General features: G+C 49.6%; 1 protein-coding gene across 1 annotated transcript in view; it reads left to right on the top strand.

Moving 5' to 3' along the window:
• The first annotated feature begins 611 nt into the window (after nt 1-611).
• Nucleotides 612-12,139, top strand: part of Hs3st4 (heparan sulfate-glucosamine 3-sulfotransferase 4) — a 420,558-nt gene continuing 409,030 nt past the window's right edge. Inside the window, exon 1 of the mRNA XM_041666944.1 lies at nt 612-1,458. Coding sequence (XP_041522878.1) covers nt 746-1,458 — 713 coding nt within the window. The 5' untranslated portion in view covers nt 612-745. The remainder of the gene's footprint in view (nt 1,459-12,139) is intronic.

The following is a 12,139-nucleotide window of genomic DNA, read 5'->3' as shown; positions in this document are numbered from 1 at the left end:
GAAGAGAGGATCAGGAATGGGCTGAGTTTGCTCAGAGTCCCACCAGAGGAGACTGGGGGCAAACTAGCCACTGCCAGCCTCGCAGCTTCCCAATGAACGTCGGCTCCAATTCCTTCCAAGAGTCTGGCTAGCGCTGGCTAGCGCTGGCGAGTGCGCGGCACCTCGGACTCCCGTGGGAGCGCAGAACTAGGGCGGGGCAGGGTCCTCTGTGCGTTCTTGGCGGCGGCTGGCGGGGGCCAAGATCTCAGCTCTCCTGGGCGCCCCAGCCTTGGCGCACGCCTCCGCTCCCGCGCACCCCCTCCGCAGGCACGCGCGAGGCGCACCCCTCCTTCCCGGGGCGGCGGCGGGCACGCGCCCGGCCCCCTCGCCTCCGCCCCTCGGCGCCCGTCCTCTCTCCCGCAGAAAGTTAGCAGCGGGGAAGGAACTCGGGGCTGCTGGAGCGGCAGCGGCAGCAGCGCGGTGAGAGCCTGGCGTTGCGCACGGAACAGGTGCCGCTGCGGCTCGGCGCCCCCCTCGGGCTTCTGGCCTGAGGTTGAGGGGGGCGGCGGGGGCCCGCGCGGGGAGGGGGCCATGCGGCCGGGCTTGTCCCCGGCGCAGCGGGACGGCAGCCAGGGCCGGGGGCGCAGCGGCGTCGCTCCATGCAGCCGGGGCGGCTGGGCGGCGGCGGCGGCGGTGGCGGGGGCGGCGGCTGAAATCATGTCCGGGCAGCGCCGGGGGCCGCCGCCGCCGCTCGCCGGGAGCCGCGATGGCCCGGTGGCCCTCACCGCCTCCGCCTCCGCCGCCGCCGCCGCCGCTCGCCGCGCCGCCGCCGCTGCCCGGCGCCTCCGCTAAAGGGCCGCCGGCGCGCAAGCTGCTCTTCATGTGTACCCTGTCCCTGTCCGTCACCTACCTGTGCTACAGCCTGCTGGGCGGCTCGGGCTCGCTGCAGTTCCCGCTGGCGCTGCAGGAGACCCCGGGAGCCGCCGCGGAGCCCCCACCGAGCCCGCCACCTTTCTCGCCACCGCCACCCCGCGTGCGCCCCGGCGCCTCCTCGCCACCGCCGGACAACACGAGCCACGGACCGCCGCCCGAGCCCCCCGAGCGCTTCACGGCACCCGCGGCCGACGGCTGGGGATTGGCGAGCGGCGGCGGCTCCCGGGACGTCTGGTCCCGGAGCCCGCCGACCCCAGGAGACGCAGTCACAGCACAGGGAGCGCTGCTGGGGCACGGGGCGCAGGAGCCTGGCGCCACCGAGGAGCTGGCAGGCCCGAGGGCGACCAATGCGAGCGCGGAGCGGGACCCCGCCAGCACCCCTGATTACGGGGAGAAGAAGCTGCCCCAGGCGTTGATCATCGGAGTCAAGAAAGGAGGGACACGCGCGTTGCTCGAGGCTATCCGTGTCCACCCGGACGTGCGGGCGGTGGGTGTAGAGCCGCACTTCTTCGACAGGAACTACGAGAAGGGGCTGGAGTGGTACAGGTAGGAAGCTGTGGCGCGCGGGACGCGTGAGGGGTTCTGAGAGCCCTTAGCCCAGGCAGCCGGGGGAGGGCAGTGGGAACCATAGCTGGGTTGTGCAGGGTCCAGGTGCGGAGGAGAGGGCAGGACTCTAGCTAAAATATCACTTTATTTTGGGGCGAGAGGAGGAGCAGGTGCCTCGGGATCTACCAGGCTCCAAAATCTGGGAATCCCCAGCTCTCCCGCCTGCCTGCAGGGTGATTCCTAGACCAGGTTGCTACAAGGCTCTGAGCTTCTGGGTTGGGAACATGCCGGGGAATAAGACAGAAGAGCTAAATTGACGACGGGGCTTTGAGATCCCCAGGAATCGATCAAATGCTCCCTCAAGAGCATTTGCGTGGCTGGAATCCCACTTCAGTGTTTTAAGGTCAGAGCAAAAGGAACAGTTAAAAGGTGTAGGCGCTTTGGCTTTCTCGTAAAGGTGGGGTATTTACTACCTCTGTGACTTTCTGTCCCTCTTGGCTGAATGAACACTGGTCTGGTTTAGCACCAGGAGCCTAGGTTTCTAGATGCCAGTTGATGCTCTAAAAGTGGCTGTGCCCTGCCTGCGCAGAGCCCTTTCTGATCTAAGCATCCTTGGAGACAGATTGGAGTTACTTCTGCGGGGAGTTATAAACCTCTTTTTCATCATCAGATGCTGGTGGGAGGAAGGGAGCAGGAGAAAGTTAAGTGCAGGTCAAGGTAGCGAATAATCTACTTTTCCTGCCAGCCATGACATTAAAGCAGCATTGGTGCACATGCCCAAAAGGCAAACCTCCCCTCTCTCGCGCGCACCCTCTCCCCTCCCTCTTCGTATCTTTCTGGGAAACAGATCTGGATGGGTGACCCCATCTCGATCACATTTCAATAATTAATTGCAACTGTCAAACAGAAACACAGCCTTTGTCAGTGGAAGCGATGCTATCAGTTCCACAGAGCCAATAGGTAAAATCGGCCTGTGATGGGGTTGCTTTCCTGTCAGAGAGACGTGCTTTCTGGGTTTAAAGTGCAGCCTGGGAAAAGTTTTGCCTGTAACTTTGGGAGTATGTAGTAAGCATGTGTGCTGTGATTGATCTCCCCCACTTTCTTTTCTTTTCTTTTTTTTTTTTAAATTTGCCTTGTGATTTAGAAGCTGGGGCGAAGAACACCCAGGCACAAACATTCCAGCACATCACACTGAGACGGCGAATGTGTCTGTTAATGTCTTGTCTGTTTCAACAGCAAGAACTAATTGGGATATTTTAGGAGGCTTCAAACAGTCCCTTCCTATCAAAACATAAAACAGCAAGTGCCTAATTTAACTGGAAAAAAATCTGCATTTATAACATCACAAGCCATGGCTTCCAGTTTGTGATTGTAATTAAAAAGGTGTTAGGATGATTAATGCAACAACAGCAAAATAAAGACAGGGGAAGATGTCTGGGAAGGGTTCAGTTGTTTGCTGGTTAGCTACAGGCATGTCCTGGTTTCTTCTGTGGAGTGGCTTAAGCCACAGGAGGGTATCTGTGGGCTTCACCCCCTCTCGGTTCTAATTTTAAAGCCCTGCATCTTGTGGGGAAGTGTCATATGCCCTTTAAGAGAGGCATAAAGATCAGAGCTTGCAGTGTGTGTGTTGGGTGACTTTGCTGCAGTAGATCCACAGAAAGGAGCTCTTTATTTGCACGATGCATAAAGCTGATGGGGGAACACTTGAGCTAGGAAATCCCATCCTGGGATCTGGAGAGTTTTCTATATGAACAGAAAGCGGAGGATGGATGGCTTAGGTTCTTTTACACTGTAGCTGGGAGGGGAGGATACATAACTACCTCACTGTCACAACGTGGCTACTGAGGTATACGGTAAAGTGAAACTTCCAGCCTCCTGAGCCCCACCAATACTTGTGGCATGTGTGACTTGGTACTCGTATTTGGTAGCCCTTAGTAGAACTGCTAAACACACACGACATGTCTAGAACAAGGTCCACTTGGTCTTAGGTAAGAGAACCATTTGATATCTCTTGTTCCTCAATCCTTGAGCCTTAACCTCTTGCCATTAGAGGCCTGCCCCAGGCCGTATGGTGCCCATTGGAATGGAGGAGACTACTGTCTCTTAAGAGCGAGCTTCATGGTAGTGTGTGGCTATCTAACAAAGAGGGATTTGTTAGCCACTGAGACGTGGCTGATGGAAAGACTCCAGGAAGCTCCTGAGGCACACAGGGGCCCAGTGTGCTTCCCAGCCTCATTGGAGACAGCCATGCTTTGAGGACATTTGTGAGACTTCATTAGCCTTGCCTTTTCATGCTTGCCCTAAGCCTCTCTCCCATGTAGAAAGAAGGGATGATGCCCACATCTTAATGTAGAAATGTGAATAGTGGCTTCAATTCAAACCAGAGGCAGAAACCCTTTGTCTTGGTTCTCTGAACAACTCTGTACTCTTCAACCTGTGGGACCTGAACTTCCCTGTGCCTTGTCTGCTGTCTACAAGTCTGGCTTCACTGAAGAAGCACAGGTTAATTTAAAGCTTTAAAATTTCATTATTTATTTATTTAACCATTTATTCTTTTCCTTACTGTTTTAAACGTGCTCCCCATTGACCACTGTTTTGGCAAGTGGTCCTGGATTTTGTGCCTTGAGCAAGAAGAGCTGAGATGAAGATGGGGCTGTTGTCAAGGCAGCTGGTTTGGGCTTCCCTCCTGTCCAACAAATCAGCCTTAGCAGGTCCGTTACTGTGGCGTCACTCCAGTTGTCCCTACATCCGGGTTTTTGGGGTTTTTTTTGTTTGTTTTTTGTGTGTTTTTTTTTTTTTTGCACCTACGCTGTTGATCTAATGGAATGTAAAAGCGCATCGGAGATTAGAATACGCACATTTGATTTTCAGGGCAGCACTAGACTAATGGATTAGGATGTGTGTGTTTAGGCTGCGAGAGGCTTAGCCTCCCTCCATGGTGGACTGACCCAGCCAAATAGTTAATAAGCCTGGTGGATCAAGCCCTCCTCTTCTGCCTTCTTTTATCTCTCTCCAAAGGGGCAAAGGCACATGCAAATTCTATATGAGCTGCTATGGTGGTCCTGGCAGAGACCTTGAACCCTTCAAAGGGATGGGACCTTGGAACAGACCCCTGGCGGCTACTGCAGAACTCATCACACTGACAGAGGGCGAGGAACCCTTGCCTTTTCTGGGACTCACATGGGTAGTAACCATAACCTTTTGCTTTAGAAGCCATCCAAGGTGATGTTCTGTGGTCTTACGTCCTATTGGGAAAGTAAAGTAACCCCCAAACCCGCTGTATGCTGAAAGATGCCCAGCTTTTGCTCCCCAGTGGAGAGGGCCCAGTGGTTGGCAGCAGTACTCTCAGCTGGTGTCTGGAGAGAATATTGAGGACAGGAGATGCTGGTATTTATGGAACGCCAGCCATAGTATCGGCTGGCACTCCATAGATGTGTTATTCATTGCAGCATTGAGATTATGCTGTGAGCTAAACAGCAGTGGTTTAGTTTTATGACCACATTTCCTTTATTCCTGGAGGTAAGTGACTGGCTCAGGGTCCTAGGTTTGGTGGCATCCCTAGCTGAGATTGAACCTGCACCTGCCCAGTTGCAGGTGGCTTGGTTTCTTTGCCTCCGCCACCTTGGCATTCATTCATACTAAAAGAGCAGCTTCCCTTCAGTTCTTTCCTTCAAAAATGCTTAATACCTGTGGACTAGATGCCGTTGTTGCTACAGAGTCTTGGAGATTCCTTGAAGCTTAAGTTCATTGATGTGGGAATGTGTTAGTGTGTGAGAGAGTGCCTGTGTATGTGTGTTCATGCGTGTGCATGCTTACACATATGTACGTGTGCACTCAATTGTGTTACTGGAGATGATCATGCGATGGAAATTATGTAAATAGAGTTAAGGGGTAAGATTCAGCTGGGGAGGTTCCAGCAGAAGGGAGAGTGAGTGCAAGGGTCCTGAGGTGGGATCAAATCATGTGACTTTGCAGCAGCGTTCATTCATCACTCTGGATACAATTGAGTTCACGCCAGACATTAAAACGAACCAGCTGAATGGTCTCCAGTTGTCACTTATATAACATCACTCAGGTTCAGTTGGTCTGACAGTAATTTCTTCCTGGTAGGCTTGTTGGTGGGATGAATGAAATAAGAAAAGTGGACATGCTTATTAACGAAGTGAGTGTCCTAGAGAGGAAGCCCTCATGAGGCTGAGTAGCGCTCATCCCCAGTTCTGGAATCCTTTTGCTTTCTCGTGCCTTCACTTTATCAGGGATGTGATGATGTCGTCTCATTTGGATAGGTTTAGGAAGAGCCCAGTAAGGAGGGCTTTTTGCAGCCTGCATCTCCTTCATATTGCAAACAAACTCAGGTGACATCAGGGCCCATGCGGATCAGATCAATGAAAGCAGCAGGCTAGGAGGGGTTGGTCTCCACCGGCTCAATTCCCTTGAGCTAGGGGTAGCGGCTCCGGCTGCAGTTCCATGCACACACGACCCTAGGGGTTATCAGATCTTTACTCTGTAAGAGAAACTAGGAAACCGGGTTTTCATGTAAAATCTTCTGATTGTTAGTACCGGCCACAGATTTTTGGTTCCTTAAAAAACACTGTGTGGGCCAATAGGGTGGAGCAAAGGAAATCCATCTGTGGGCTGGATGCAGCCAATTTGCTACCAGTTTGCGACCTCTGGGCTAAACCCATTTCTGAAAGTCACTGGCGTGCAGTGGCCAGAATTGTGGCTTACAGTTGCTATTTGGGTTAGTGTTTCTCCCTTTCCCAGCCTTTTGTAACAGCATGAGGGAAATCCCCCCCAGGTTCGTGGCACTAGGCACCAACAGAGCTTGATACAAATACTGTGGTAGAAAAAGAAACTTCACAAATAAAATATCCTTCCTTCCCAAGTAACATTTCCTGCAGGGAGGCCCAGTTCCCCCTTCTGCCTCACAGATGAGCACTGCCAGGCCAACTGTTTGTTTTCTTTCTTTTCTCTTTTTTTTCAAAGCTGGGGATGGAATTGAGGACCCTTATGTATGATAGGCCAGTGCTCAACCAATGAGCTATATTTCCAGCCGAAAAATTCCTAACTGATTGATCTCAAATGCCCACAATTGATCTTTACATAGTTGGCTTGGATTTACAAGATATATTCCTGTGGGCAGGATGGAGACCTAAGGTCAAATGGGTTCTCGATTTTTCTTTGGTATGTCTGGTACCAGCTTGCTCATAAAGCCCATTCTCTGACTGAAATACTTTGGTCCTCAAATGCATTTCCGTAGCCAGCTCCTAACAGAGATGGATATAGGAGACAGAAGTGATGTGATGTGGCGAAGGCCCTTCATCTCTGAGCCAGGATCCATGGCATGTTCATTGGGTGAACTTGGAAAAGTTGGTATCATGAAACCTCAATTGCTTCATCTTCAGAATGGGCTCAGGATCTCTTACTTCCAAAACACTGTATGACAATGAACGACCGGGCCATTTCAAATGCAGGTAGAGGTGGTGACACAAGGTTTATTTGTTTATTTGGTTGGTTTGTTTTCTTTCAGTGCGTCACTTATATTCTGCCCATCGGCATGGAGGACCCTAAGGAGGAAGCCATAACTTGTTTGCCATTCACTTGGATATAGTCTTTTATTTCAAGATTATGTCTGAAAGAGGGATTGCAGGTCCAAACAGCTCTAAAACACTTCTCCAGGGAGCAATCAGAGGGCTCCAGAAGCCGGCCTGTTGGCACCCAGTGGGAGATGGGTCTGATTTCCTGAGGTCACTCTGGTCGTGAGCTTCACCCAGAGGATCTGGAGGAAAAGATGGCCCAGTTCTCCCGAGCCTCTGGTGGAAACACACGCTGTTTGCCCCAGATGTCCCAGAAGCTGTGGGCTGACAGGCAGGCCTATCCTGTCTTCATCTTCTTCACAGAACCCGGGACACCCTGTCACACTCCTGCCCGAGCTCCTGTCAAGTCACTCAGGGGCTCCAGCCATCTGAACACAATTCATTTTTTTTTAAAAACTTTTGAAAGCTACACCAGGACCATTTTCCTTTTAAATTGAGTCAGTGTAGAGGCCTCGAGACCAGGTGAATGGACGATTGCTAGGGGTGTGTGCTTGAAATCTTGAAAGGCTTGGGTTTGTCATAATGGAAGAAACCCCTGCAAAGGATTGAACTACCATACCTGGTGAAGGCAACTCTGGATCCCATTGACTGCTGTGGCTTAAGAAACGGCATTGAACCTGTTTTAGGATTTTTAGACTGAAATTATAATTTACCACAGAGACTTTACACTGATCTTGCCATTAATTAAAGCAGACAGTTGATTTTTTTCCCCTGAAGTACTCACTAGTTAGGATTGCCTGCTTTTAAATTGTTTTCTTTTGAGAATGTACTAGCCAGGTGTGGTAACGCACACATTTAATCCCAATATTCAGGAGGCTGTGACCCTGAGGCCAGCCTGGTCCTCATAGTGAGGGAGAGGCCAGCTTGGGCTAGACAGTGAGTTCTAGGTCAACCTGCTCTATGTGGTGAGACACCTTTGAAGAAGGAAAAGGAAGAATGCTATACATAGAATATTTATAGGGGAATGAAGTAACATGTATATTAGTATTATGACACATATATATTATATTTCACATACATAGTTGGTTTCAAGTGAGAAATTTGAACTTGAACTTAATTTTAAGCCAAAGGGTGATATTTTGGCATAAGTGACAGGGAAGTGTGCTGGGTCGTGGGCTTCAGGGAAAGCCACATCAGGCTCCCAGGGTGTGAGTGGGCTTCTGCATTTTTCCCTCTGCCGTGTTTGTCTCTGCTTGTCTCCTTCTCAAATGGGCTGTCTCCTCGGATTTTGTTCCTGGTGGTAATTGACAGTCGTCCCCCCCCACACATGTTTTGGGGATGCCTTTTAAGAGTGTCTGTTGAGTGTGCCTAGAGACGCCATTGTTCCGTAATGTGGCACATGAACCTCCTAATTGCACTCTCAATAGGCTAAGGTGCTGTGTAGACACTTCCTTGACTTGAAAGGATGGTGGGAGTGGGGAAGCTGAGCTAGTTCCACCAAAGTCACGGGAAATAATTTGTTTAAAGAGGAAGAGGGTTTGATGGGGTTGGTTGCTAGAAAAATGAGAGTCAGTTACACCACATGCCCACGAAACATTAAAGTCCACTCTGGGGTGGCCCCTGATCTCTCACCTAGCGTTTTTAACTGGCAAGAGGCTTACAAGATTAATTTAAGGTCAGGTTTAGTTGCACTTCTCATTCATCCATTCACTTGTCCCTTAAACGTGTGATATCAACTGCGTGTCATCTGCTGGGTTTCAACATGGCCACTGAGTGGAGAAATGAATGTATAAACGGTTACATGATAAAGAAACTTCACTGAACAGGAGTAACTCTAAGAATGGGAGGTGACTCAGTTTTCGACAAAGTAATGTATTTTTAATTTTAACAAATGTGCAAATTCATGTGGTATATGGATGCTGGAGAGACAGTTTCTGTTCTGGGACCAGGCTACACGGTCCCTCTCTGCTGGACCATCTCTCAGTCTCACTCCTGCTTCCTGGAATACTTTGCCTCCAATCCCTAGGTTGCTGGTGTCTTCAAGTGCTGGCTGGAGTTTAGACCCTCCTGGTATACTATTCCCATCTAGTGAAGATCCCCCAGTTCTGCCCTGAGCAGCTGTATCATTCTTGCAGTATATATTGTTCTTCAAAGGTACCCTGGTCACTTACCCCCTCATTGGATAGTAAGCCACACAGAAACAAGGACCTTGTCCGTCTCATTCCTTACCAGTGCTCTGGCATACAACAGACACTCCAAAGGCGACGGTTTGTTAGCTGCCAAGAAAGACTGAACCAACTGATGAGACAAAGGAGAGCCTTCCGTGTGCGGAGACTCCAGACTTCCGAGAACAAAGAAGGCTCCTGTCTTTTTGGAACTTGGGTTATAAATTGTCGTAAGTGCTTTCACATGCTAATTCCACAGGACAACTCTGGGTGCCAGGAGGATAAACTTAGACTGCCTGTGAGCAGACAGGCTCCTGCTCATCCAGCCTGCAGGTGGAAACATTCCCACCCTTTTTATGGATCCATCGAGGGTGAGTCTGGGAAGACAAGCAGGGTTTCCAAGGACAGACACAGGGCTGTCAGGAGCCAGGTGAATTTCAGCTCTGACCAATGACTTTTGTTTCCTGGCCTCTGTGGCTACAGTGATGTCCTAGGAGATCTGTGCTGGTTCTTTCTCACACACCATTTTCCTCCGAGAGTCGCTGGGATTAAGCATCTGTAAACTGTTAGTGTCAGTCACACACTCATAATCCTAGAACCCAAGGCGAGGCTGGAAGGGCCTGAGTTCAGGGGTAGCCTGGGCTACCCAGCAAGCTCTTGTCTCAAAACTGTTTCCACATAATTGCCATTTAATAATCAGTTGCAAAAGGCTCCTGGGTCTGGTTTGTTATGCTCACTGCACAGGTGGGTGTCTTCTTCCTTGTGCTCGTGCTGGAGGTGAAAGTCTTGAGACCTGCTGGCCTTAGATGTGGCTCTCCTCTATCCCAGGGCACTTTGAATTTTACAGCCACTTGGCATTTTGACAAAGAATGGTGAACCTGGGGCTGAGGAGATGTCTTGGTGTGTCAAAGTGCTTGCTATGCAAGTGTGAAAGCCTGCATTTGAATCTCCAGAAAGCACGAGAAAGGCAGACGTGCAATGGGACTGTCTATAATCCCAATGCTTCCTGGAAGAGACAGAGGAAGGTGAATCCCAGGAAGCTCACAGACCAGCCAGTCTGGCAGCCACAGAGACAAAACAACAAAGAAACAGTCTCTCGAACAAGGTGGAAGGCTAGGACCAAACACCTTCGGTTTCTTTTAACTGCCACACGTGTGCCTTGACACATACTTGTGCATCCTTACACACGTAGGTCTGCAATCTCACATACACACACACATTGTGTACAAACACACATACATACAAATAAATTAGAAGGGGAAATGAATAATGAAAAACATTGAGTAGATTGTTTTAAAAAGGTGGACCTGAGATCAGAAGTTCCAGTTCAGAGTTCCTCATCTGCTTCCCTTATCCACAGATTTATACTTAACCTTTGAACCTTGTATTTCGCATCTTTATAATGGGACTGACAGCCTCTCTTCAACCCACAGTGATTTTTCAGAAGTGGGGCAAGGGTTCCAAGTAGAGAGCTACCTTGTCTACACCTGTTAGTTGTTATTAATCCATGCACGTTTCCTGAATTCCTCCAGGTAATTGGTTTTCTGGGATGTTGCACTCCAGGGAATGCCTGAAATACAGGACAAGCCCTCTTATCATAAAGTTAGATTAAGAAGTTTAATTTACAGAAACTATTATACGGCACGGATATCAAATGTTCTGAGCACAGACTGCAGAAAGTTCCAGAGAACTCGCGGATAGCCTTAATCTGCATAACTCTTTCCCCTGACTTATGACCACTGGTGTTTTATATGGAAACAACATAAAGAGTAATGGGGCATGCTTGCCTTGTCAGACTCCCCTGCAGTTCATCAACTCCAAAGTGACCAGAAGATCCTCTTATTTTGTTCTCAATTGGCCCATCATCTTTTCCACCCCCCACACACCTTGCCTGTGTTTCCCAAGCTGGTATATTTATACATCACCTTCTAGCTGCCCATCCATCCTGCTTTCTAATCCCGTGTGGTAGGCAGAGGAATAGACACTTGAAATATCTTTATCCTAATTCGCGGGATACGTTAGATTTCGTGGTCAAGGACAATTGCATTTCAGATGGAATTAAGATTCAGTGCTAACCAGCTAACGGCATGACAGATTGTCTCATAGTTTCTGTATGAACCCAATTAATTACAAGAAACCTCATCAACAGAAGGGGAGGTGGTGAGAGAACTAGAGACACAGAAGCACGTGAGTCAGCTTTGTCTGCCTTTGAGGACAGAGGGAAGGGCCAGGAGCCAAAGCCTTCATGCAGCTTCTTGAATCAGAGCAAACGCAAGGAAGTAGCATCTTAGCATCTTGAGAAGGAAGGCAGCACAGCGACCTTTCCATTGAGATCCACTGAGATCCGCCTCAGACTTGGTCATGCGAAGAGCAGATAACGTATTTATATTGTCTTCAGCCTCCAACCGCATGGTGGCTTGTTGCAGGAGCCACAGGAAATGAATACCCTTTCTTCAGGTGTGCCTAGCAGTTGTCCAAAACACTTTGATTCTTTCTTTCCCTCTCTGTTTTTTTCTTCTTCTCTGGAAAAATGTCATCTCCAGGGCCCTCTGGTTCTCTTCCCAAACAGATGGAGTAGAGCCACGTGTTGACAGTATTTCCAGAACTAGTGTGTAAAATACTAGGGGCTGCTGTAAGCTGGAGGGCTCGCTCTCCTGTAGGTAGAGAACACTGCTCTACAGAGTCGGTCACTGCACAGGCACCAGGCTCTCAGAAACCTAAGCTTGAAATGGAGCTCAAGTGGACACGTGTGTGTGTGTGCGTGTGTGTGTGTGCGTGTGTGTGTATATTAGTTGGGACACAGAACCAGTGGAAATCACAAGATGTTTTAGAGAACAGATAACATTTATTTAATCTGTATGTATATTTTTACATCAAGGATCCCAAGCCTTCTGAACTTGAGGCTTCAGCACTGATCTTGCAGAGATGTTGCCTTAGAGTGTATCGACTCACCCACTGCGTGTTGGCTTTGCCTTTTTG

Source organism: Microtus oregoni, unplaced genomic scaffold (assembly GCF_018167655.1).
Source record: "Microtus oregoni isolate MIOR12 unplaced genomic scaffold, Mior012 000016F_ref0000370, whole genome shotgun sequence".
NCBI classification, from domain to species: Eukaryota; Metazoa; Chordata; class Mammalia; order Rodentia; family Cricetidae; genus Microtus; species Microtus oregoni.
The sequence above is the reverse complement of the archived record's forward strand: the minus strand, read 5'-3'. Positions and strand labels throughout refer to the sequence as shown.